This window comes from Ischnura elegans, chromosome 10, assembly GCF_921293095.1.
Source record: "Ischnura elegans chromosome 10, ioIscEleg1.1, whole genome shotgun sequence".
Taxonomy (NCBI): domain Eukaryota; kingdom Metazoa; phylum Arthropoda; class Insecta; order Odonata; family Coenagrionidae; genus Ischnura; species Ischnura elegans.
Genome location: NC_060255.1, coordinates 23,616,460 through 23,643,464, shown reverse-complemented (window position 1 = coordinate 23,643,464; position 27,005 = coordinate 23,616,460). Strand labels below are relative to the sequence as shown.

Sequence of the window (27,005 nt, the reverse complement as noted above, 5' to 3'; positions counted from 1 at the left end):
TTTTACATTTTTTATGGCTGTGATTGTGACTGTGGTGTGAATGAGAATATGTGATTTGGTGTGAATGAGAGGGTATATTCTTACAATTGTAGAGAGAATTCAATTTCGTGTGAATGAGGGTATATTATTTAGAGTGAATGATAATATGTACTTCGTTTGGATGAGAGCAGGAATGTTACTTACAATTAGTGTGAATGATGGCACTAATAATAGGGTGAATGCGGGTATGTTGTTTACTGTTAATATTATTGTGCTATTTAGCATGAATGAGGTTAGATTATGATGTGTGAGTGAGAGTATGTTATTTAGTGTGGATGAGAGGGAAAAGTTTTTGTTGCAGAATGTGATGTACCGCAAATGAGAGAATGATATTTCGTGTGAATGAGGGTAGTATTTAGTGTGAGTGAGAGTTAACATTTTGCGTGAATGAGAGTTAACATTTTGTGTGAATGAGGCCTTATAATTTAGTGTGAATTAAAGGGAATATTTTAGCTTAAGTGGCCGAATGTGGTGTTTTAATAGTGGTTATAATTGTTATTTCATATGAATCAGTGTAAATTATGCAATATAAAGGAGTTCATGATATTTAGTGACATTTAGGGTGTTGAGTGTTCAGCCAGGAGCTGCACCAAGTCAACCCCCCAAAATACATTCACCTGTTGCTCAGGTGTCAATAGATGGTGATGATGTTAAAAGTGTTCTTTGGATAGCTGGAAGGTATTCCTGGAGAATATAACTGCACTGTTTTTCCCCTTCATTTTATAAAACAGATTTATTTTAATCAACACATCTTCTATAAATATAAATATGTTTACAATTTCTTTGAAATACCAACATACATGTTACAAAAATAAATTTTTAAACAACAAATCTGGCAAATGTGCATAACATCAACATTATTTATTCTCAATTCATTCACACATTTTTCATTGGATCTCAGGGAAATTTACTCATGCAACTCACTTTCATTATGATAAATATTTATATATTGAATAGTAAGCTATTATTGAAAGATCATCATCTACTGCTCAAAACGGATGATGCAAATATTTGCTGAAGAATCTGAGGAAGTTCCTTCAAATCCAAACAGACAAAAGCTCTCCCTGCCGGAAGTTGCATTTTCAACCTGAAAAGTAAAATCATACTTTATTCTTAGAGGAATGCTTCCAAGACTACCTTTAAGGTAGTGCTTTAATTTTCTATCGAAATGGTGGAGTTAACCCAATAAGACTCATAATTGAAACCAAAAGACAATTTTTTGATTGATTATTGATAATTTTGTAGGTTTTTAATAAATTTTGTAAGTTTTTAATTAATTTTGTAAGTAAGTAAGCGAGTTTTGAGAATTTGGTAAGTAAGTTTCATGTTGGTTTGTCCAACATCTCCGCATCGTCTCCAATAATTTCATAATGAATACATTGATAGATGGACAATCAAGAATTAACTGGGATACCTCAAGTAAATATGACTTCTTTAACCCTTTCATTGCGTAACATTTTCTCAGAGTTGTTTCACATTGGCGGAGACTTTTTTTTCACTGCATTCACTTTATTTTTCGAAAATATGAAAACAATTACAATAAAAAAAGGATTTTTATATTCATTTGCCTATTTATTAAACAATTTGTTTATAGCATCACAGTGATGCCATCCGCACCCATATGATAAATGCTTCGGATATTTATGCAACCCATTACACAAACATTCGGAACGACGGACAACATATTTTTACGTAGCAACTAAGAAGCTTGAAATAATTTCTGAAATGATGGCGGAATTGAATTATAAAATAAGACTAATATTTTTTCAGATGTCATCCACTATCCATGCATCAAGTTTTGGGTAAATAAAAGTCTTCGAATTTTAATTTTCACATTTCTAAATTTTTAAATTTACAAGTAACTTAGATTTGCATGCAAACATATGAAAATTATTTTTAGCTTTTTGACATTTTCTTTTGCGTTAAATCTGCAAAAATTAACTAATAATTGTGAAATTCTTTGAAAAAAGGGTTCAAACACAGTCCTTGAACTTCTGCACATCATACACCATCAGAGGTATACTTATTCGCCACTTCTTAGTCGTTCTTAGGACGTGAGGAGGAGAGTTATTTCTTATGTTTGTCCTTAGAGTTTCAGTGGTGTAAGTGTCTCTTTTGAGTAACTCAATAGATATTTGAACAGATTATTATAATTTCCATGTATAAACTCAGTAGGGTAGTCACGGGAGGGGGGGTTATGGGTTTCAGAGATATAGCGTTAACATTTAGAACCGACGTACAAGAAATACCTAAACGTGTATGTTCCAGATAAAATGGCAATGTATAATAATCCAAAAATAATTGTTTCTTTGCGCATAGAAATTTTGCTGACTTTCTTTTCTGATTATGAGAGCTCTATTTGGTCGAAGTAAAATATGTAAATAGGGTGGTTTCCTTCATCAGAGAAAACGAAAGGCATTCATTGCGATTCGTTACCCACCATTAGTGTATTCATAATATACACATTATTTTGTTTTAGCAATACCGGGTTAGACGAATGGCAATGGTCCATTTTTATCCTCATTTGAAAACGGCCAGATTGGCGCCCATGCGATGCCACTCCACGTGACGTCACAGGGACCTAGTTTCTATACGAGAAGATAGGAGTTATACATCGTCTGAGGTTACCAATGCATGCATGAGGCCCAGAGCTCAGGGAAACATGTCTTAATAATCACTTATTAAAACTGGCTAAGGTCGGAAAGTTTTCCTCGTTTGATAAGTAATAAATAATCCTTATTTAAGCCAAGCGCTACCAGCCAGCAGGGTACTAGGCTACCCGCTAGCAGCCTGTGTCGTATCAGCGCTAAGCCTCGCCTCAAGGTCACCTCGCAGGGCGGCAACGGGAACCAGAAATACGTCACGCGGAGAGATTTCCCGGCATTCTTACCTATGCGTCGCGTTTTCGCGCTCTTGAAAATTTTCACTTTACATTTAATCGCGAAAAATAGATATCGTCATTTAAAAATCTAAAAGCGTGCAATACGTACTCCAGGAGTAATAATATTTCGATTTAGGCAATAAAAAATAATAGGAAACCACCCTATTGCTTCAAAGTTAAAAAAAACCTTGGCGTAGATGACCCAATGCAGAGTTTCATGTATACCTACACTTGAGTAAATTGTGCCAGAAGTAGTTTTATTGCGAGGAGATATTCTAAGCCTAGTTCACCAAAAGCTGATACATAAACGGTCCTTGGGGTTTGAAAATAGGAATAAAATTAAAAATAAAGGTTTCTCCCATATTCCACGTAAGTTGCTAAATGTATGTAAAATACTGAAATATCTAATAGAAAAAGGCCGTACGGTAATGTTAGAAAAAATAAAATCTCTATAGAGGAGTGAAATGCACGCAATCGAAAGATGTCCGAAGGAAAGACTGTACTAATGGAGAGAGTCGCAAAAACTGAGAAGGAAGAGCTGACCTTCTCCACGACATGCACAAAACAGAATACTTGCATGCATTTATAATAAGAATGGCAAAAATTCTTCTAAAAATAGAGATAACAGGCGACACAGAGCGAATTGTAGTCTGTTCCGCGGTGACGTAAAACGACTCTTTTATTTGAGCCCCGAAATTCGATTATTTACCCAAGGATTTCCCCAATTCTAATTTCTCATTCAAAATGAAAAAAATATAAAAGTTTTCCTAGAACCTTCATTATTTCCCGTGATTAACGAATTGGTGGTCGTAATTATTCCCACGTAGTAACTTTAACAAACTCAAACAAAATAAATGAGAAAAAGTCGAAAAAATCTATTTCTTTTTCCGTAACCAATATAACCACACCTCTATTGAAAGGATCGTTCAGGAAATGAGTTGCAAATATATTATGGAAGAATGTTATGAGTTATAACGGCATTATGTAAATATTAAGTTTAAACATTAATAAAAACAGTAATAGATTATTCAACTGTGTTTAGCGTGTGTATAGTGACCGTATTTTGAAATACGAAAATATTTTTCGTCGATGAGGTGGAAGGAAGATTATGACTAAATATCGTTTACAAAAACTTTAATAGGACTAAAACGAGAATAATAACATTCAAATGTGGCAACATTTAGTACAAATATTCAGAAGAGTAAAGAAAATATCACATTTAAATTTTTTTGTAATGGCAAAAAATCTTACAAATTAAAAAGTACTCCATAAATGTAAAAAAAAAGCATTAAAAAAATATAAACTTTTTTTCAAAAACGGAAGGCATGTCCAGGTAGCCTAATCCACTGCGTGTGCGGGAAACCATCATGAGAGTAGAAAGAACAGAGCGGAGGAGCGTAGGGAGCGATTGAAGGACATGGGCCGGCGTGGCATCAATGTGATGCCACCCGCCCGTTGGCAGGGCCTACGCTGGGCATCAATGCTATGCCATCCGCACTCAAAGGGTTAACTGAAGATATCCATGAAATATTAAACAGCCTATGATACTTAAGTTAGGCCATGGATTTTCCAAAATGTCTTCTCGTATTATAATTTTTATAATACAATTTCAAATAACATTAAGAAAAAATTGTCTCAAATTCATGAAACAAAATTTATGGACGTCAAAAGGTACATAATTTGAAGAAATTTTAATTAACACATTATCAGGGGTAAAATAATGATTGGAACATACACCACGACCGCATTAAAATGAGTATGGGCTATTGCGAGACTCCCGCCATTACGAGAGAGAGCCGAAGTTCTATCAATTGACCCTATGATTAGCATGTAAAAAAATTTGTTTGAATGAGGCCCTTTTGTTGTTGGCACTTGCCTTAGCGAGAGTTTCCAACACCAAAAAACCTTCACCAAGAGTCCCTAATCTCTGTAATTGCTAGCAATCTATTAAAAATGAAGTTAACATGGAGAGCTCAGTTTCTTAACCCCTCAACGCCTTCATGCGTACCCAGTACGCGCCCTTTAAATTTCGTATGCCACCGTCATGCATACCCAGTACGCTTCCTGACCTACTGTATATAATATTCTTTCTCCGCCAGATATTGTATTTTAAATTAAAACTAATTAGTCTACTTTTTGAAGAAATGTTTTTCCTCTCCAATAAAATATTCATAGCGACTTTATACCTTCAGGATTTTTAAAAATATTTCGATGAAATTCTGTTTCAAACCAGCACGTTCACGAATTCAGTCCAAAAACTCAATGCCTTCCTTCAACCGTACTATTTTGAAAACTGCCACCTATTCTGCTTGTGAGACGTCAAGAAGGGTCAGCTACTTTAGCTTGAGATATGGTATCTTCTAAGCTCACTGCCTTCTCTCTGTCTTCTCCTTGTGTGTCGTCACCTTGAGCTCCAAGTGTGTTTGGTCCGCCTCGTTAGTCCTAAGCGTCCTAAGCGAAGGGGCCATGTGCCTGGCTCTGCATTTATTTTTTCATTTTTTTTCTGGACAGTAATCAACGAAGATAAGATTCCTTCTAAACAGTCAGCTTTATGGTGTTCTTTCAAGTGGTGTGTTGAAATTCTCATCGGGTGTACTTCCTGTGTGTGGTATTTTTATTTATAATTGGGGATCCTACGAAATGGGAATAGTATTGAAAGGCAAAAAAGAGACTCGGAAGTCTGTTTGTGTGTTAGGTTATAATAAATTCATTGGTGGGGTGAATTTCAAGGACGTGTTATGGCATTTGTACCTAATGGAAAGAAAACGTCATTACAAGTGGCGTATGAAGTTATTTAGGAGACTATTGAATGCCACAGTCCTGAATTCGTATGTTGTTCACAGGAAAAACACATATAAAAAATTAACTTATCATTTCGCGTGCCGTTGGTCAAGGTAATATTTTTGAAATATCCAACTTCATACGGACTGTCACTCCTTCACTCCTTAGACAATTTAGTACCAAGACTCACAGAAATTAATTTCTTAAGGTCAATTCCTGTAGCTGGGAAGAAATCAAAGTCTCAGAGAAGGTGTGCAGTTTGTGCCTAATATGGGAAATGAAGAGACTGCGTGTACTGTTGTGAAAAATGAGCAGTGGGATTATGTTTGGATTGCTTCAAATTATGTCACACAAAGCAGATTTTCTAAGGCAAAATCATTTGAATATTCACATATTGACGTTTGAAAATTAACACGTGATTACCTATATGAAATGATACAGTAATAATAGAACAAAGTCAGAGAAATGGGCGAAGTTATAAATTTTCAAGTAGGTGAAACGGATAATCCAATGTGGAAAGTATCCAATCTGTTATGAAATTTTCAACCCCAAATAACTAAAATACATCATGTAATTGTATTTTTTAAATGCATGGAATGTTATAGATCTTGCAGCTTATTCGAAACCAAATTTAAATCTTTCAAAACTGAAAATTTATCCATTAGTTCATAAAGGAGATACATAAAACAATAAATATTTATTCAAATCGCTCGAAAAATTATTATAAAGTGGCACATTATATTATGCAAGTTTACAAAAAATTTCAACAATACTGATCGTATATTGTGAAAGATATAAATTATTGAATGATAGAATGCCAAAAAGGCAAAGTCGTTTAAATCTCATCCGGCCGCTGGGATGGGATTTAATTAAATGCCCGCCGCGCTTGAGGGGTTAACTGATAAAAAATCAAATATTTCTTCCCAATATTCAAAAAGGCTTTCAGGAATTTTAGGTGCCATCTGTACATCTCTCATAAGTGTCATCTCTCAACTACTTTTTTGTCCACTAACATTCTCAATGCATTCTGGATGAATCCTAGTTACTTTGAGGTTCCATTGAAAATTTTTTGCATGCTGCTCTACATGATGTATTGGAATTTCACATAATTATCAGATATTAATATTTATCTGACATCTTAACAACCACACCATTTCCAACTACACACAGAAATGGTGTAACATCAACGCAGCCGCTGAGATTTTGAAGTGTAATCAATTTTGAGTGTAATAGGATCTACATCTACATCTACATAATACCCTGCAAGCCGCCTAAAAGGCGTGTGGCAGGGGGTGTTAGGACACCAGCCGTTTACAGCTATAAAAAAAAAAAAAGAAGTGCTCTAACGAGGTTGGGACAAGCGTTTATTAAAGGATGAGGAGGTGGAGGAGTGCAAGAAGCATTTTAATTCAGAATTTAATGCGAGAGGCGACAAAACAAAAAAATTCATCAGATGCTGCATATGCTGCCAGCCTCAGTGGCGACATGGTAAAGTCCTGGCCAATCAAACAAGAGGTTGTGGGTTTGAGTCCACCCTGGGTAATTTTTGCTATTCATGGCATGGTTGTTTGTGTACATGCACTTGTTAAATTTGTTGAATACCCCGATATAAGAGAGCCTGTATGAGCTTTATTCGGTGGTTTGGGAATAAAAATATGTAGCATGATTCTCTATGGAAGCAAGGTTTAGACATTGACAGCAGCAGACATGTCAAGAGAGGAAGCATTCAAAGTGTGGTGTAACCGAAGAATGACGATGATGATAAAATGGATAGACTAAATAAGTAATGAGGAAGAGCTGAGAAGAGTGGGAGAAAAAGGAAGTCATCTAAAAACCTTAAAAAAAAAGACAACTTAGTTGGCCATATTATGAGGCATGATAGCCTGATGAAAACATTCATTGACGGATAAGTTGATGGGAAGAAGGTCAAGGGATGACCCAAATGAGTTACATAGGACAGGTTATAAAGGATGTAAAAGAGAAGAAATTCATCACAATGAAAATGCTAGCGGATGTGAGAGAGGAATGGAGAGCTGTTTAGAATGGTTCACTAATGTGATATACAGTTTGCATTGCTTGAAGTTTCCAGTCCGTCTCGTCTTGTTTGAATGCGCTCATGCTACGCTTGTTTCTTCCTAAATGGTCCTCTTTGGACTATGTTGAATATTAGTAGCCTTGTTGTGACTATAAATCTTAAGATCAATAAAATAAGGCTTACAAAACTGAAATGTTGTCAGATGTGCGTCATGTTAGGTCTCATTCTTTTACAAACCTCGTGAGCGTCATACAATTGCTGAAAGCTATCGAGATATCTTCGAGCTTGGTAGGTGACTCGCCTAGCATTTGACCGTCAAAAACTGGGAGAATTGAAGCTGGTAGACCAAAAATGGTCAGTTAGTGAGATGGGGTAGGGATGAAACATGTTTCCATTGTTCCCGTGTAACTTTATATTTTCCTTTGAGGCAAGTGATTTATGGTCTGTGGGATCTCATAACGGCCGAAGCATTGACTAATGGAGGGCCAAGTGTGGTTCCGTGAAATCTACAATGTGATTATTATCCTGTGGCCCTGAGATTCCCCCGCTTGTTGTTCAATCTCTTGGGAAGGTTCACACTCTGTCATGTTTTGCCTTAAAATTTTCCACGACTGCAATGCTATTGCAATACTCCTACGAGAGCTTTTAAACAAAATTATTCATGAGTAGGACAAGCATCATAGAGCAACGGCGTGTGCGAAGAGAGGATCAGAATTCTTTTTACTCCCTCTTATTGGAAGTTACATTCACGAAAGCTTTGATTTAAAAATTTCGGATTCAGATTCAATTTCTTTGATGAATTTGCATCCGGAGTAAAGGGTGAAGGGCATTATCCGTGGATATGAGGATCCGAGATATCCAATTCGACCATCCCTAGTAAGCATCATAAGGTTGACTTTAAGTGAATACCTACGTATCTTTGAGCACCATATACATATATCGTGTAAATTTAGCTGAAAAAATGCCGCATAAATTTTTAGTATCGAAAGAGGAAATTTTGATAAATATTGAAAGTCTGCATACATCTGCAACACCGCGCGATAGGATAAAACAATACCACAAAATTTTTTTCTTTAACTTCGATGCTCAAAATAGGGGTGCGTCTCTAACACGTGTGTAGCTCTTACACGCGCTTATAAGGTAAATATCACCATACCTGTCAGCTTGATCACCCAGAGAACCAATGAATACAGCATAGGCATTTACGCTGGGGGTGCCGGTGAGAGCAGTCCCAAACCGCTGAGGTGGTATACCATAGCGCTCAAGATTTGCATCAGATAGCACCAACACAAATGATTCATCACAGTCCTCTGTGGCTAGGGTTGAGACTGCATGTTTAGTAGCTTCAAGTGTGTGATCTCCAGACATGCAGAACTGCGAATGTGCATGCATAGTCTGAAATGGAAATTCTGTCATTAGCATGGAAAGCAAGCATGAGTATTAAACTAATTACTGACCAAGTATGTTCTATTCAGCATTCACTAAGACTATTTGACTTCAAAATTTCATTAGATATAAGAATACCTTTCAGCAACATGTTAAATCAAATATAAGCTATAAACATTTTCAGTGAGAAGAGAATCTTACAACACCTGACAGTATTCAAAAGCATTTACACTAATATGCATAATTTAAAAAAATAAGTTATACAATTTCTCTGCATTAAAATCATTTAAATGAAATGAAATCCTGAAAAATCTTTGGTATAAAGCCAGAGACAAATTGGCAAAACTTCTTTTGGTAGGGATTAGAGGCCTACAATGACAACCACATATTCAGGGAAAGCTGATCATTTAGGAGGAGTAGGCAAACAGTATTTGTAAAAAAATGCATGCAAAATAACCAATTTGACAGGCTTTACACCAATGCCTCTTATATGTACATAAAGTTATTGTATTAAATACCACTTTACACAATAACAGTGCATACCTGAAAACTTACCATCATTCTCCCTACCACAAATAAATTTGAATTTATGTATCAGAATTTGAATGGTGGAAATTGCATTGCAATTGTTTTCTGTCTTTAGGAGAGATTACTACCCTTATATCCCATTTCACAGGCTAAGCCAATGAATAATATCCTACCTAAAAATTATCCAGCTATTTTACATAGAGAAATTACATGACATTGAATACCTACCTTAATTACATCCAACCGCTCTTTATTATTCCTGGGTGGGTTTTTATGGTCTACGAATGTCAAGTCATAGCTTTCACCAGAGTGTCCCACAATGTCATACTTGAATTTACTTTCATAGCCTTCAAAAGCCTCCATCACCAGTATTGATGCTTCCATAATCCTATCCAACCTGGCATCATAGCTGTTGAACCTAGAGAGTAAAAAATTAAATCAATCACTCCTTGAATTATGATAATATTTTATCTATAAGTAACATTGTCATATTCATAACACTGTGAGCAAATAATGTGTGTCATCATGAACAATTTGTACATATTTGCCACACACACACGATGCCATTTTTTTGTATTGTGCTACCAACTAGAACAGAATAATGGAGTAGATGAGCAGTTGTTCCTGCCAACGGAGTCTATCAGATCACACTTATTTAAACCCCAATTAGATAACAGTCAGCTAAGGTCTGTAAGAAGGGTATTTAACTCAAGGAAAAAATAGCAACATAAATTACATTGACATCAAATCTAAAGAGAGTACTGCAACTATGCAGACTAATTCATTTAACAAAACATAACATTTGACAAAACAACATTTTTTTCAAATATTAATCAGGAAAATCTTCACTATGGTCCTATCTCATGGATGGTCAGTTATAAATGAAGGTTAATAGAAAGTCAGAATTTAAAACAAAAAATTCCTATTTTGAAAAACAGACATAAGGTGAGAGAATAAAATGATGTACTGCTGGGATGTAAATTGCACAGATACAAATCTTGAGATTTTTCAACACTGAAAGAGGAAAGTCCTCAAAAAACTCCTACAGCAAAATTTATCACTAATTTTTAATTAGTCTGAAAATAAGTCTTTAATTTATTCTCTTTTGTACCCAAAGAATAAAATTTGCACATTTCTAGAATTGGATTCAGGTTGCTAACTTAAGTCAGGATAACAAGATACAACAGAAGACTCTTGTTATTAAGAAGTTCACGGGACCGAAAAACCAAAGATTCGTAATAACGCTTGAATGAACGTTTCTTTTAGGAATCATCGAAAAAAAAATAGTTTGCCAAAATTTCTGGTCTCTGTACTTTTAGTCGCAATGCGTAATAGCTTCAGAGTCAAGTGTACAATGCCGCAATTAAATTATGCTTAAATATACAAAAAACAAGCACATCTATTTCATTCTCTCAAAAGAAGAATGTGGCATGACGCAATCGAGGTTTGATATCTTACCGAATACAATAAATCTTCGATAAACGAACAAGATGCCTTCCTTGAGACCTTGTTCGTCAGTTGATAAACCTACACAAGGCCCTGAGGAGTGTGGTTATTCTGCAACACTGCATCACAATTGTGAGTTACACAATTGTGATGAACTTATATGGGCTTGCGATGCAGCCGGAGCCGAAAAAAATTGCTGTCCATGGGAAGAAGGAACGGGCGAAATGCTGAGCAGTTCCTGACTTCACACCAATCCAATGATTCTTTGTTCACATTATGCCCAAAGTATGAGTTCCCCTATGCCAAACTGCATTGCACTGTTGTCAATTCGAAGTTAGCAGAGGTTTGCGTTGTTCACAACAACTCCGTTAATTTTAGTGGTATAAACAATTTGTTTTCGACTAACTGCTAATAATAGATGTGGCTTCTTTATATCAAAATTGCAATTTATAGGAACGAAAACTACGGGAATGCCAAGAGCTCAAAGTTGGGCAACTTGATTTTACTCGCAAAAAAAGGGGTACTTTTTTGAGAAAAAATGAAGTACACATAATACTATTGAGCCGATGATTTTTTTAAATACATGATACATCGTAAAAATAAATTCTTTTTCATGTGCTTTTCGAGGCATTTAAATTGATTGCTTCGTTTAGATGCTAGAGCTCCTCAAAATCGGATATCTTGCTTTTTTTTTACAGACATTGGGCTCAAAGTTTCTGCAGTTTAAAAATGGTCCGTTTTTGACCAAAACATCATTAGTAATTTTGGTATATACTGGCATCAACAATCCATTGTTAAATTTTAGTTACAAAATTTTTCTCCACCCTGTATTTACCATAAAAATTAAAACAAACCTATACATGCTTCCTGAAACATCAACAACAATTTTCAGTCGTTTAGGTTTTTGTTGTGGTGCCCCCATCTCTGGTTCCTTTTCAGCACGTCTCCGATAAATTGTTTTTTCTCCAGTCAGGCCTATAACAAGAAAATCAATCATTCTCTTAATAGGATATCAAAATATTACCCAATATAAAAAAAATAACTATGAGTAAAGTTGGGTGGAATGGCATTTTTCTCAAATTTGAATATTGAATATGAATACCTAATCTTATTCCCAATTACCTCAAATATTCAAATTCGTATCAAATACTGAATTTTCCACCAATTTTAAATACAAACGGCAAAAAAAATAAAAACTGTTGAACACTTTGCCAGTCACTCTACTTCAATTTGGCCCCTATATCCTAATGTAACTATCATCCACGATTACCTACACCAAAATTTCGCACATGACGAGCACCGCAGTTCTTTAGGTTTTTATGACATGCATATTGAAGGTTATATTATTGTTAATGCTTTATTGCAAACTTAAATTAAATAATGAATTGACAATTAATTTCAAATTAGAATATGTACAATGAAAATTTTGTCATGAAACAGAGTCATAAAAGGAAAAGCCAATCTCACGAACATTTGAAAGTATGTAGACATTATTCTTAATGCTGTTCTCGTGGAGTCATCAGCATTATGGACTAACTTACAACTGAAGCAGATTTATGTCAACCACAAAAAAAATAGGTGGTAAATAAAATTTCCGGATGACAAAACTTAATGCAAACCTTCAATGAGTTTAGTGTCGTCCATTTCTCCAGTTGTCTGATGTCTCACCCATTGTCTTTCCTTAGACTTGGCCTGCAAGTTGCTAAGGATTACCCGTAGGGATTTGACCTGAAACAAATGTTATGAAATCAATGAAATTTTTATTTTGATACAAAACTTTTGATGAATCTATGACCTATTTGGTGAAAAACATTTATTTCTTCCCTGTACCACTATTATTTACCCAATTAGTGTTTGATATGATACCTTAAAGGTAGTGGAGGAGGAATAATTTACCAGTAAATACAAATTCTATGTCAAAATATGCATTTAACAGAAAAAGAAAATTGGCACAGACATGAAGGATGATTTTACCAGTTAAGTCCCAGATAGAAGCTTCACAAAGGTGAATAGAATTCAGAACATTAAATCTAGAGACATATCAAACTATCAGAGGTAGATATTAACGATACAATTCTTCCATCAGTAATTTTCAATGCATACATATCAGTTACAAAGAGGTCTGTTGCACACTGAGATTGAATGTTGAGTACATCAAGGCACATTCAATATATCAAGGTGAATGGAAGTTGTAGTTAAGATTTACCTGGGTTAATACAAGATACAGTGCAACCTCGATATAACTAAACACCCCACGGTGCACTAATAAACACTCGCTATAGCGAATTGTCGCTTTACCGGAGGTGGAGCAAATAATAGCCAATATACATGTTGCGAACAGATATACAGGAACAGGAGTGGTGCGGCGACAGATAAACATCTATCCGATAAACGTAAGCATAAATCCAGACGAAAGGCGATGTTTTTTTGCATCACTAAATTTCCTTACTCAAATAATGACTAACTATTCAAACAATTTATAAGCGCCACACTGAATGAAAATCATGCAAAGCATTGTTTCGTCAATCATTATGTTTATCGAACGACAGTTTACCACATAAATTTGAGACTGAGCACTCCATTAACTTCATTTCTAACAGATCGCTAGCAATTACAGAGGTTAAGGAGTCTTGATGAAAGTCTTCCGGCCGTGAAACCCTCGCTATGGCGAGAGCCAACACCGAAAGGGTCTCGTAAAAACGAATTTTTTAACACGCTTATTATAGGGTCAATTGACGGTGCATCGGCTATCTCTCGTAATAGCAGGGGTGTCGCTATAGCCCGTACTCGCTTTAACGAGGTTCCACTGTATGTCAAGGTCAATGATAGGATTGACAATGAGCACTAAGGTATATAATTGCAATAAATATCAACAGGGGTGGATCCAGTATTTTCTCTGGGGTGGTGCCCAAGGGTCTGACTGGTAAACGATCATATCATATTTGAGATTAAAAACAAAATACTAAATTTATGTATTGTACAAAATATTCTCTTTATTTTAATATGAAATTTATTTATTTGAAATTTATTTATAAGAAATTAAATGATTGAGGCTCCGTGATAAAAACATAACTAATATAATGATTACCGAATAAAACTATTTGCATATTTTTTTAGCACCTTGGGGTGAGGCACGTACCCCTGTTCCACCCCTAAAGCCGCCTATGAGTATCAATATTATAGTAAGATTACATTGACGAATTGCTTCTAACGGCTAGGTTTTTTCAATCCAATGCAACATAACAGCAAGTCACATGAGATATTTGTCAACATGGCAACAACATTGTTTGGTTTGACAATTCCATCACAATCTTGTTTTACCATTGGAAACATGTTCAGGTTGTATCAATGGTGATGTAAGAATTTTTACTATTTGGACATGCACACCAAAACGTTTCTATGGCCTTAGATCCAAGATCGTCCAAAACTTTGTAGATGGAGTCCTTGCTGTTGCACTAATAATTACAAGTTGACAATGAAAGCGGCAGCTTACCTGCTTACTGACACCTGAAGAAAACTGCTCATAGAGCTTGCCATCATATTCACTCATCTTTATCTCCTTGAGACGTTCCTTGAATGCCTTTTGTGCCATCTCCCTAGCTGCCCTTCGAACATGCTCTGGCACTTGAGCCTTTTCCTCATCTGAAAGCTAATTTTAAAAAAAATTTAATGAAAAAAAAATTCAACATATCACAAATATTAAAAAAATTGTCAAAATAAAAAAAAACAAGGTCCCCATAATTAAGATGCCTGACATTTGAAGTCAGGATGTACACAGAATGTAGTCACTTATCACAATCACTTCTGCAGTAAAGTTAAATTCTGCCACGTAAACGGTGGTCAAAGGCACATTAACTGCAATAGGGCACTTAATACCAAGCACTATTGACCAAGGTAAATTTCCATCCAGGTTCCTTGATTACTATGACAAATTGATCAAATCATGAGGCCAGAAAGCCAAAGGAATACTGTTTGTACACAACAACTATGACATCCACCTTGAAAAAATATCTTGGCTAGGATTTGAGCCCGGATACCCCGATTTTTGATCAGGTATGCTACCAGCTACACCACCAAGCATATGTATCGGTATCAGGAGACTTCGGTTCAAATCCCAGCTAAAACAAATATTTTTTATGGTGGATTTCGTCCTTGGTGTACATAACTTTGCACCCATCAATTGATAGATGATTCAACATTGTTCCAGACTAAATTTTATGGCCTTGTTGCCTCATTCCTGGTATTACCTGATGCACATCATGCCCAGCATCCAATCTGTATGGCCCACCCTTGCCTCCGAGACCAGCTGTGTCTCTACCTCCAGTGCCACCAGCCCAAGTATTCCCTCCAACATGGGGTGCTCCAGTAGGATCAACTTTGCCAAACTTTGGCGAAGAAACGTCCTTCCCACTATGAGAATCAATGGTCATCTGGAGGTTGCTTTGGCCTAAAATGTAATAAAAATACAAAATAAACTCAACTTTACAGCTCTGAACAAAATTCACTAACTCATTATTAACTTTGTGGTATTCCATTATAAGTTTTCTTGGATATTAAACTACCACTTCTTTTAAAACACAAAAAATTAACCACTTCTTATTTTAAATTATACCACATCTTTTACAAGAAGTGGAATAAGTAATAGTTTAATATCCAAGAAAACTTAAATTTATAGCTCTGACAAATAAATATATTTGGCTAAGTTTTCGAATCCTACTCATCCTCAGTCAAATGATATCTACTATAAAATTGGAGCAAATGACTACAGATCCCCGACTGCTCTAAGCCTCCCAAAAAATGTAGAAAATAAAGTACGTAACAAGAATTCACAATGCTCATTCATATTACTCACATCTATTTATTTTAAGGATAAAATAATATGGGGTCTCCTTACACAAAGGGCAGTGTCTTAACTATGGGGGGATGAGGGGGATAGATCCCTCCCAAAGCTTCAGAGAAATTTAAAAATTATTTAAAATTATTGTCTAGTTTTGAAATATAATAAATGTATCTGCTTTTTAAAAATTTTAAGTGCCAAAATTATATAAAACGAGCGTGCTGCACCCGCTCCCAGGGGGCTTCCCCCGCTCTTTTCAATGCAGGTCCACAGAGGGATAGGCGCATTTTTAATTTTAAAATGTAGAAAAAAAAAAGGCAGGGTCTTATGTAGAAATTTAATTGGAATGTTTATGTACAAATTGAGGTCAGAGGACCTCTTTCAACACAATATAGGAAGTAATTACACTATCCTCTGTTAAACGCACATGATGACTCATTCTTACGTATCAACAGGAGACTTGAATGTGGAATCAGCCGCATTTTGATAAAAGTTATTTAAAGAATGCGAGATATTGTTGCAAATGAACAAATGTATCAGTTTGTGCGCCGTTAACGTCAGGAATATTTACAGTTTTTTTTTAATTTTATTATTTTTATTTATTTAAAAACCAATTTTAGGAAACAATAGCAATATTTAGGAAGTAAGATATGCCGTTGCATGTTCTCTGATAAATTCTGTGCATTTTGGTACCTCATTTGTAGAGTTTGGTTGCGTATAAGTTGAGAAAAAGGTATCAATACAGTAGAAATAATATAGAAGATTTATATGCAGGTGTGTTATTTTTCAAAAATTTTCCTCAGACCCCTGTTACCTAGGGGGGGTTGCACCCCCAGGCCCTGCCATCCCCCAAAGCATATTCCTAATCACACTATTGACCAAGGGTATAATTTGCCATGAAAAAAATCATTTTACTATGTTAAGATTCCAGGCTAACAAATCTCACCCTTGGCATATATTTACACCATGCGTGTGACGGCATACAAAGTCACTTGCTACATGCAGTGCTCTGGTGTGTCCTTATTTAAAATGATTTAACCTAATTTTACATTGATCTTAACCCCCAACCCTTGAAATATATTCTAAATACCCACTGCCATATTCTTTACCAGAACCAATATTTTTCCTCCAAGCTTTGAGTGAGAGTTCAAGATTGGAAAGGCCAGTTTCCCAAAGACGAATGGATCCTCCCGCATCCAATGAGACAACTCCATTACCGCTAGTACCAGCCACTAGCACAGATGTATCAGTTGATCCATAAAGGAAAGCCAGGTATGGTGAAACATTTGCAGGCCTGCAGCCAAAGAGAAAAATGAATAAATACTTCTGAGGGAAAAATAAGTTTTTCACAAAAATCATTGGTCTCACCCACTCAATTTTATCCATTGTGTCATATGAACTGAAATATAAATTTGATCTCAATGGCATGTCATTAGCCCACGATGAACTAAACAGCAAATTTAAATGGGAATCACATACATAAGAAAATTGGGATTGATTTGAGATTTTTTGACTTTAATATGGGTCAGAGTTGATAAATAATTTTTAGCTGTTTTCATGACAATAAAATATAATGATGTACTTTTGACTAAAATATTATTACTAGCTTGATATTAACTATCTATTACAGCCTCATAGTGGTAGTAGTTTGGCATCGGTGGTAGTGTTCCGATCTCCATTTCAATTTGCTATAGCAAGTTTTACAGGCATTCTAATTAATTTGGGAATGAGAGCTAAACATTATTTAACTTGGAAAATAAGGGCAACCTAATCCACAATCATAAAAATCCCTTAAGCATTCTATTTTGCTAAATATATATTCATCTATTGCAGGCCACCTAAGGTTTCACAGTTATCTTTTCTTAATTAATCACAATAAGTCAGTATTCACTGGACAAGTTATTGATTAAGAAATATTTTTGGTTATGTATTTAAATTCTTTAAAAAAACAGTCAATGATTGGTTGCCATGGTTGTAATATATTCATTCCTATGCACAGCAAAATCTCATTGATTAAAGAACCCAAAAAATATACCTTGGAATTTACAGGTTCATACATTAAGTTCATACATTAAGTTCATACATTAATACTATTTAAAATATACTAAACAGACTAGATTAGGAACTATTAAATGTTTAAAATGTACTTACTCAGGAATAGGAATGTAACGCAGTTTATGAGACATGACATCTGTAACCTCCAAAAATGCTGCAATGCCTGACCTCTTGTTTTCATCATTCTCTGGCAGAGCTTCTTTGGGAGCTTTCCATCCAGGCAAGCAACGGACAATCTGGAAGACAAAATTATAGGAAAATGAGAGAGGGAAGAAGATAAGCTAGCCCCTTCTTTCTTCAACTTGCCCTCCCTACCTGCATCAAAGCACAGCAGTTAGCCCTTTCCAAATGATCTTCGGATAACCTATCCGTTTACGTACCACCATCACTTCGTGAACATTTGATACATAATGTATCACAAACAAAGCAAACTGACACTAAAAATGTACTAGGAAAATTATTGATTCTTGAAATGCTCAAAGGAATTTATCAAATATGCACAGAGTTTGTTTCACCAAGGCCGCAGACTTGGTTAAAAGCATCACTCAGTCTGCTGAACAAAACAAGGAAAAAAAAAGGTATAAAATTAAGAAGGGTTCATCATAAAATTTTGATGCATGCAAAAGCCTAACAGGAACTAAATCGTAATTATTTCCATTAGATGATGCATACACGATTTATTTCAACGTGATTATTATAAGTACCTCAAAATATTCACTTTTTGGTGTGAATGAACTTCAAGACCAAAGTTATTTTTTTGAGCCAATATATGTTAAAATAGTTCTTGGAGTGTAGGTCGATGAATGTTATGCAAAAAAAGTTTTAGCCAACCTTTCTGTTTATTTTGAACGTTCCTCAGGGCTATGAAAGAAAATGTAAGAACAATATAAAATACAAAGATAACAAATATATACAATATTTTACATTAAAAAAATATTGCATTTATGTAAAACTATATTGTATTGTTTTTATGTAAAATATTGTATGTATACCTTTGTATTTTATATTGTTCCTATGTTTTCTTTCATAGCCCTGAGGATGGTTTAAAATGAACAAAAACGCTGGCTAAAACTTTTTTTGCATAACATTCATCGACCTACACTCCAAGAACTATTTTAACATGTATTAAACGAGATCAAGATAAGGAAAAAATAATAATTATTATTATTACTTAAGCCAATAGTGATTACTCATTGTAGCCTTTTGTATGTATTTCAAAACATTGACCAATAGGGTAGTTTCCTTCATCAAAGACAACGAAAGGCATTGATTGCGATTCGTTACCCACCATTAGTGTATTCGTAATATACAAATTATTTGGTTTTAGAAATACCGGTTTAGACGAATGGCAAGGGTCAATTTTATCCTCATTTGAAAAAGGCCAGATTGGTGCCCATGCGATGCCATTCCACGTGATGTCACAGGGACCTAATTTCTATACGAGTGGATAGGAGTTTTACATCGTCTGAGGTTACCAATGCATGCATGAGGCACAAAGCTCAGTGAAACATGTCTTAATAATCACCTATTAAAACTGGCTAAGGTCGGAAAGTTTTCCTCCTTTGATAAGGTATTAATAATCCTTATTTAAGCCATGCGCTAGCAGCTAGCATGGTACTCTGCTACCTGCTAGCATCCTGCGTCGTATCAGTGCTCAGACCCTCGCCCCAAGGTCACCTCACTTGCGGCAGCGGGAGGCAGAACGACGTCACGCTGAGTTTTTCCCGGCATTCATACTTAGCCATCGCGTTTTCGCGCCCTTGAAAATTTTCACTTTTCATTTAATCGCGAAAAATAGATATCGACATTTAAAAATCTAAAAGCGTGAAATACGTACTCCAGGAGTAATAATCTTTCGATTTAGGCAGTAAAAAAATAATAGGAAACCACCCTATTATCAAAAAATTATAATGAATCAAGACTGTTTATTATTATTTTTTGATAATTGGTCTTTGGGAATTGGATTTTTTGATAATTTGATAATCAAGACTACATGCTCCCTTACCTGGCCACAATCCTTGAGTAATACTGACAAGTTTTGAACTGGAGTGCGATTACTTTGTTGTTGCTCAAAAGTTTCTACTGTAGGCTTAGGCCACAAATATACATCATTTTCACTATGTTTTAACTCAGGAAATCCCACCACTATGGCAGCATATGTATTGTCAGTGGACAGAAGGCGGTTTGGAGAATCTATCTGATTTCCAAGGGCAGAGCTGAGCACAAACTTATCCATTGGCTGTGATTCACATTGGTTGATTGGTCCCATGCTAAGGTCATCTTTTGACTTGGTTTCATCCAGATAAATTAGATGATTTGCACACGGCACATTATCATTTTTCCTTTCAAGAGTATATTTCCTGGAGAAAAAACAAAACAATTAAATCAGGGGTAACTACACAGTAAATAAGCTTACGTTTTAGGGAATGATGACAAGAACTACAACATAAGCATTATTTTCTAAAACTGGAGATGGAATGAACAAAAAAAGTCACTGCTTTCATTGGCCAGAATTGAGACATTTTTATGCATATAAATAATACCAGTTTTTTTATGGGATCATAGAGCTACTAAACCTACATCTTTTGGCAAAAACAAATAAGATGACCGAGGCTTGTTGGACTTTTTAAGACCTAGAAACCTCAAATCTTATCACAAAAAAGTTAAAACCATCATCATTAGAAGACAAGGCCATGTTCTAAGAGAATCAGGTCATTCATTCAGACCCGTGGTATCAATCCATTGGGAAAAATCATTGACATCATGAGAAAAGACTACATATAATTCCAAACGGCATGATTTTTTTTTAACTTACGTGCCATCTGTTGCCTCCACAAGCCAAGAATGTGGGCCAACTAGATGAATGGAGGATAATTCAAAAGGAACAGTAAAAGAATAAGAGCTTAAACTCTCAATGTTTATCATTTCAATGTGGTTTCCACCAACCCTATATAGAACCTGAGGAAAAAAGAGCAAATTTAAGAGATGAAAAGTTTCCAAAAACTCGTGCAAAATTTTCTATATTAACACAAATTGCCTTTCATCATGAACACACATCAAAAAGAAAACTATAAGTGAGGTAGCATAGGTAGACTTTAAAGTTAGAGAAGTTAAATCAGAGAGGAGGGTTGAATGCTGAGTTGAGGAAAGTATGACTGCAGTTAGATGGAAGATGTTTTCAACAATAGACAAGGTACTTGAATTAATATGCCTGGTTACTAAATGAATCTACTTTAAGTAACAGAATTTTTTGGAAAATACATGCAGTCAAACTTTAAATGGTAACAGTAAAAATTGTAACAACACCGGAAAACGGCAAAACTTACCCCCCAATTTTGATCCATCATGCCAGCCTGGAAACTCCATCTCTCCCTGTCTTTGTATAAGGAACTACCAAGGAATGACTTGGCTAATCCTTTGGCATCTTCAAACAACGAAGCATTTGTTGGTAAAGGTACTTTCTTCACCACCCCAACAGGGGGATCAACAATCAATAAGGTGTTTGACTGAAATAGTTTATACATATAAAATTAGCGTTATGAGTGATATGCCATGCATAAAATAGTCAATAATAAAAGAATCAACTTGCCAATTCAACATATGTAATTACTAATTACATATGTTGAATTGGCGAGTTACTAATTAGGCATGTATCCATAGTTATGCAAAAACTTGCATGAAAACTATTAACACATTTGTAGAAAAAATTAGTACATTCGCTACTAAGTGACTTTATTTTCATATTACTAAAATTCAATGAATAACTTCATTTTTCCATAGATGTTAAATAACTTGGTGGTGTTGCTATCAATCAATTTGTCTCACTTTTTAAGGCGCTGCATTTTTATGTGAATGCTGCTAGAAATTTAGATATACTGTAACCTCTTTCATAAAGTATTCAGTGCTTGGTATTTGTGACATAACATAAAGTGTTTTGTTAAATAGTGTTTTGGTTTTTATTTTTATGACCCTCTTCCAGTAGCCAAATCAAGCTAGGGAGATTTTAGATGCAAAAATTCTGACACACAGTGGAGCATATGGCAATTGTATAAGAAAGGCAGCCATTATGCAATTACTTCTAACTTCCGACAAATGGTAACAACAAAGTTTGGAATTATTGCTGTATCAAAATCATTTATTGTATACTGGATAAGCAGTGAGATGAAAATCTATGCACTCATAGGATAGCAGAGCACACCTCACCACCAACCCATTTAATCTTATCTACACAATTCTTAGCATAAATATGCTTTCCTACAGCTGATTATCCAATTATGCAACTGTATTCTGGTGAGTCCAAGGTCTATGCCAAGTTTCAGTCACTTTTTTAAGTTACTAATTCTGACAGACATGAAACAATGATATGAAGTTCTCCAACGACAAGCATAACACAAGGTAAAATAAAAATTGAAGGACATCATGCATGCTTGTAAATATTCAGATGATACATATTTGTTCCAGCATGCAGCTCCTGTAGCTAGGCAACACATCCTACATCTGCAGTTATTTACAGGACAGGTGAGCCACAGCCAAGATATTGTGAGTTACATTTAATTTAAACCGGAGTGATGCCTTACATGTTCTTCATGCACTGCTAGGCATCCTTTGAGGTCCTTTCCCAATGGTGACATAGTGAATCTGGGATAAACACCACGTGGTACAGAGAAGTATCTTTGAAGGGGAAGTTCAGAAATTGAATCACCAGAGGGCACCATGGACATTAAAGACACAGGATTAGCAAGCAGGACATGAATGGTATCCTTCATTTGATTATTGGTTGTATCTGAAAAATATAAACCAATAAGCAATGTGCACATTATTAGTCCAACATGAAGACTGGATGCAACATTATTAAAGCCTTCTATTTCAAGAAGACCTGACCATGGGAGTACCCAGGGGGGGGCAGAGAGGGGCACAGCTGCCTCCCCTAAAAGCAAAAGTAAAATTAATTCAAAATGAAATTTTTGAAAAAATGTTCTTTAAATACAAAGAAAGTATTGACATTAGTATAAAATATGTCATTTAAAGCTGTTAAAATTTTCTTGAAATTTTGGTTTCTTAAACTTTACTGTATTATAACTTGAACGACCATGGCTTGCCCCCCTCTAGTTTTGATCCTGGGTACGCCCTTGGACCTGGCACTTCAATTATATCCAGCTAATTCATAAATGTATCACATTGTTTCAATAAAAATGATAAATTCACAATTGAATACATCAAGACTTGAATACAATGGACCTGAGACATGAGGCTGTTGTAAATATTTTTAAATTTTCCCAAAATAATCTTCAAAATCATATTTCAAATAACATCATTTAAGAGAGTGGAATGGTCTGACATGGTTAATTCGTATTTGAGCTCATGGTATAAAATGGCTGCATCGGTCATTGTAGCAAAAAGAAATACATATTTTCTCACTATGCCCCATTGATCATTATGCCTTAAAAGTGATACAAAACTTCATTCACAAGCAGCATGTAGTCAGTCCCCAATGTGATGCTGAGCATCAAGTTTGGCCAACACCAGGTCGGCAAAATCATTATGAGCATGTAATGATAGGGAGTATTTTGAAGCATTCGGCTTGGCATAAGGCTAATTAGTCTTCAAATAGATATTATACTTCCAACCTTTATCAACTGTGAGGGCAGCAATTATGTTTGACTCTTTCATAGGCAAAGTCCAATACGACTGCAGTTCACTGAAAAAAGCAGATCTGGCTTCTGTTTTGTCTAGAAGATGGACTTGTGGAGTGACACTTTTCAGGTCCTGAAATTTAAATTAAAATAATGATGTAGTGGAGCACACTTTAACTTGCATATCAGTAAATGCTTATTCTAATGAAAAAATCTGATAAAAATATATTTTTACAAAACCTATACAATTAATTACTAAACTATGCGAACAAGTTAACTCATTACTTCTTCTTTTCTTAAGACACAGACACATTTAGTGATTTCTAGTTTTCATTAGGCTAAATTCTTAGGTTTGAATATTCCAGAAATGAACGAAAATATAGGGAAAATCAATACATATTGGAGGACAAAAGTCCACTAATCTCGGGAAATCAATAGATGGTCTGGAAACCTGGGTCAGTAGAGATGAAGAAGTGTGGAAATAGGTGAGTGCTTTCAATATGTTAAGGCTTATGTTACATAAATTGCGTTTGCTTATGTGATCCACTAACACTATCAGAATGCTATTTCACACGCTTGTTTCTGGGTACTGAGAGGGCACATGGGAATAAACTTCTCCTTTCCGGGAACAAAGTCAGAGACTTTTAAGCCCATGTACCCTGAAAGGGGGGAGGAGGACAGAGGGAGAAAAAAGGGAAATGAGGCACCACCACAATGAGAGCATAGCAATACCTCCAGGGGTAAGGAAAGGGATGGAAGGGAATAGGATGTGAGAATCTTGACACCGTCATTTAGGCAGTGTACCACTAGCCAAATTGAAATTGCTGCACCTAAATAAATGGGACCACCCTACAAGAAGAATGATCAAAAGATAGGTATTTCATACAGTGGTACCCCCATTGGGAGCAGGATTGAAGGGGTCCTAGATCCCCCTTAGCTCTCTACAAAACAGGAATTCATCTTTCATTTATGAGCCACAGTCATGTGGTAGAGGTATTTTTGTCTGTCAATTGGATATGGCAACTTGCATGATTCATGTATACTGATTATTATGATTACAATTGGGTTAAAGGGAGGAATAAAAGCTTTGCTTTTTTTATTCCTTCAACTCCTACAATAAAGGACTTCCACCAACTCACGCCCACCACCACCTTCTTTTCAAAATATCCGACAGATTTTGAGATCCCCCAAGAAAAATATGGGCATGCCATTTATCTCATTACCTCAGATTGGCATCTGCACAGCACATTAATATGATGTAACAATAAGAGCAAGAGTATATACTATCACTTTTATACATGCCATTATTCTATCATTCATGTCTCATAAACAAGCTCTTATATCAAACACATGGTTCTGAAAATAGATATTCCATTAAGGACCTCACAGATTAGCCATATAAAAAATATCAGTGGTGCACAAGTAATGGCTAAATCTGACTGCATTGTTAAAAGAGTGGCAGAGGGAATAGGAGAGTGGAATGGTAGTAGATTGAGGAATCACAGTCATTGTACAGTTTCTTCATGAGGTGGATGGCTCTCAGGCACTACTGAGTACATATTTATTCTGGTCAGTTGGATTTTAAGATCTTTGCCAAGGAGCCATAGATCATATTAATCACCAATGAAGAGGAAAATTGTCAAAAGGTACCTGAGGGTGAAGATTTAAGAGAAGGACAAGGTGAGGTAGAAAGAAAAGGGTGAAGAAGAAATGAAAATGGAGCTATGTACCACTGTTTCGGGGGCAAACCCTTACATAAATTAAGGACTCACATCAGGGAAATATCTGTTTCCCTCCTTAGCCTAAAGAAGAAGGTTGTGCATTAGAAAAAATACTGTTCCTATATTTCCTATATCAAATTCTTATACATCTCTTCTCCTTCTACCAAACCTTGTCCTTCCCCGAAGCTTTCACCTTAGAGCACCAGTTCCTTTTCCCTGGTGACCTCTGCAATCCCTAACTCTCCAGAATATGGATGCAACATGATCAGGGATCTAGCCCACGAAGAAACACTCAGGAACCGTGAGTCACCACTTCAGTAACCTTCACTTTCTAACAATCCCTTTTTTTATTCTTCCACCTAGTCAACCAGAATTGACCATTCGAGCCGCCCATGACTTCATGGGGTCTCTCTCTCTCGTCGAAGGGAGATGGGAGTGCTGTGTGCAGGGTAGGCCCACTGCTAAATATATGTGCTTTGCTGGTCAAACGGAGGTGAATATGCGAGGCCCACAGCCAACTCTACGAATATGTACCTTGCCAGTCAAATGGAGTGACCCACTGTCGGCCCTGGAAAGGTGGGATATAAAAGGAGCGTGAGACCCCAATCCGGGGAATTTTGGAGACGCATACCTGGTACGAGGACGACCTGGAGTATGTTGGAGAGGGAGTCGTCCATCCACGCTACTCCTTCCATTCCTTTCCTTGAGCCCCCATTGGTCTCTAACGCCCAATTCTATTAGGCTGTGTATTTTTGTTAGTTAATTAAACTGGTGCCGATATGAAATTTCTATTGTTGTCGAGTTGTTATTTTTTAATACTACTGATGACCTTCCACATCGTGTTTCACATTGCCTCCAATCCATTGATTTTTATAATATAATACTTAAAAATAATTAAGTTCTTGTTATTTGTCTTATAACACATCACTTAAAAGGGTTAAGGCTTGATGCAATTTTACAGTCTCCCTAACCATGATAGAGAGGAGAAGGATATTTGATGAAGGAGACATGGGGATGAATGATTGTTAATGGATGGGAGGTAGAGTAAATAGGCCTTAAGTAGCCCTTGAGGAAGAAATTCAATTTAGTACAGTCGGCACCTTGGGGTAAGTTTAAAAAAATGGTAACCAGAAATCATATAAGAGATGAAATGAAAAAGTTAGAGAGGAGTCTGATCAGGGGTATAGCACTTTACAGTGAGGAAACATGGACATTTAGGAGGGAGATCAAGAGAAGACTGGAGGCATTCCAGATGTGGGTCTGGAGAAGAATGGAGCAGGTGAGGTGGACAGAGAAGTGGAGAAATGACGAAGTGCTGGACGTGGTAGGTGAGGAGAGGCAGCAGAGATAGAAGGTATGGATGGAGAGAGTACTGAGCAGGGAGGGAATGCTGAAAACGGTGTTAGAGGGCAGAATGTTGGGTAAACAAGGGAGAGGAAGGAAGAGAATAGGATTTTTAAATAGAATGAAAGGGAATAGACTTATTTTGAATTGCAACACAATGGAAATCTCTAATGAGCCAAAGTACTTTGTTGTTCCCCATAAAAAAATGTCATCGCAAGACCAGGGAATTGGTGAGGATTGACATCATCAGGTACAGTTGAAAGGTCTAGCACCATTTAAATAGTGATGCAAAGTCAGAGTTAAGCAGCACACCAGGAAG

At 35.9% G+C, this 27,005-nt stretch overlaps 1 protein-coding gene across 1 annotated transcript in view; it reads right to left on the bottom strand.

The window, feature by feature from the left end:
- Positions 1-753: 753 nt before the first annotated feature.
- LOC124166819 (von Willebrand factor A domain-containing protein 8) overlaps positions 754-27,005 on the bottom strand; it is a 120,985-nt gene continuing 94,733 nt past the window's right edge. Inside the window, exons 20-33 of the mRNA XM_046544513.1 lie at positions 23,616-23,754; positions 22,566-22,771; positions 21,315-21,494; positions 20,804-20,946; positions 19,994-20,348; positions 18,085-18,224; positions 17,043-17,227; positions 15,344-15,543; positions 14,590-14,745; positions 12,716-12,824; positions 11,951-12,071; positions 9,879-10,068; positions 8,893-9,131; positions 754-1,126 (exon numbers count right to left, since the gene is read on the bottom strand). Of these exons, the coding sequence (XP_046400469.1) occupies positions 1,018-1,126; positions 8,893-9,131; positions 9,879-10,068; positions 11,951-12,071; positions 12,716-12,824; positions 14,590-14,745; positions 15,344-15,543; positions 17,043-17,227; positions 18,085-18,224; positions 19,994-20,348; positions 20,804-20,946; positions 21,315-21,494; positions 22,566-22,771; positions 23,616-23,754 (2,472 nt within the window). The 3' untranslated portion in view covers positions 754-1,017. The remainder of the gene's footprint in view (positions 1,127-8,892; positions 9,132-9,878; positions 10,069-11,950; positions 12,072-12,715; positions 12,825-14,589; positions 14,746-15,343; positions 15,544-17,042; positions 17,228-18,084; positions 18,225-19,993; positions 20,349-20,803; positions 20,947-21,314; positions 21,495-22,565; positions 22,772-23,615; positions 23,755-27,005) is intronic.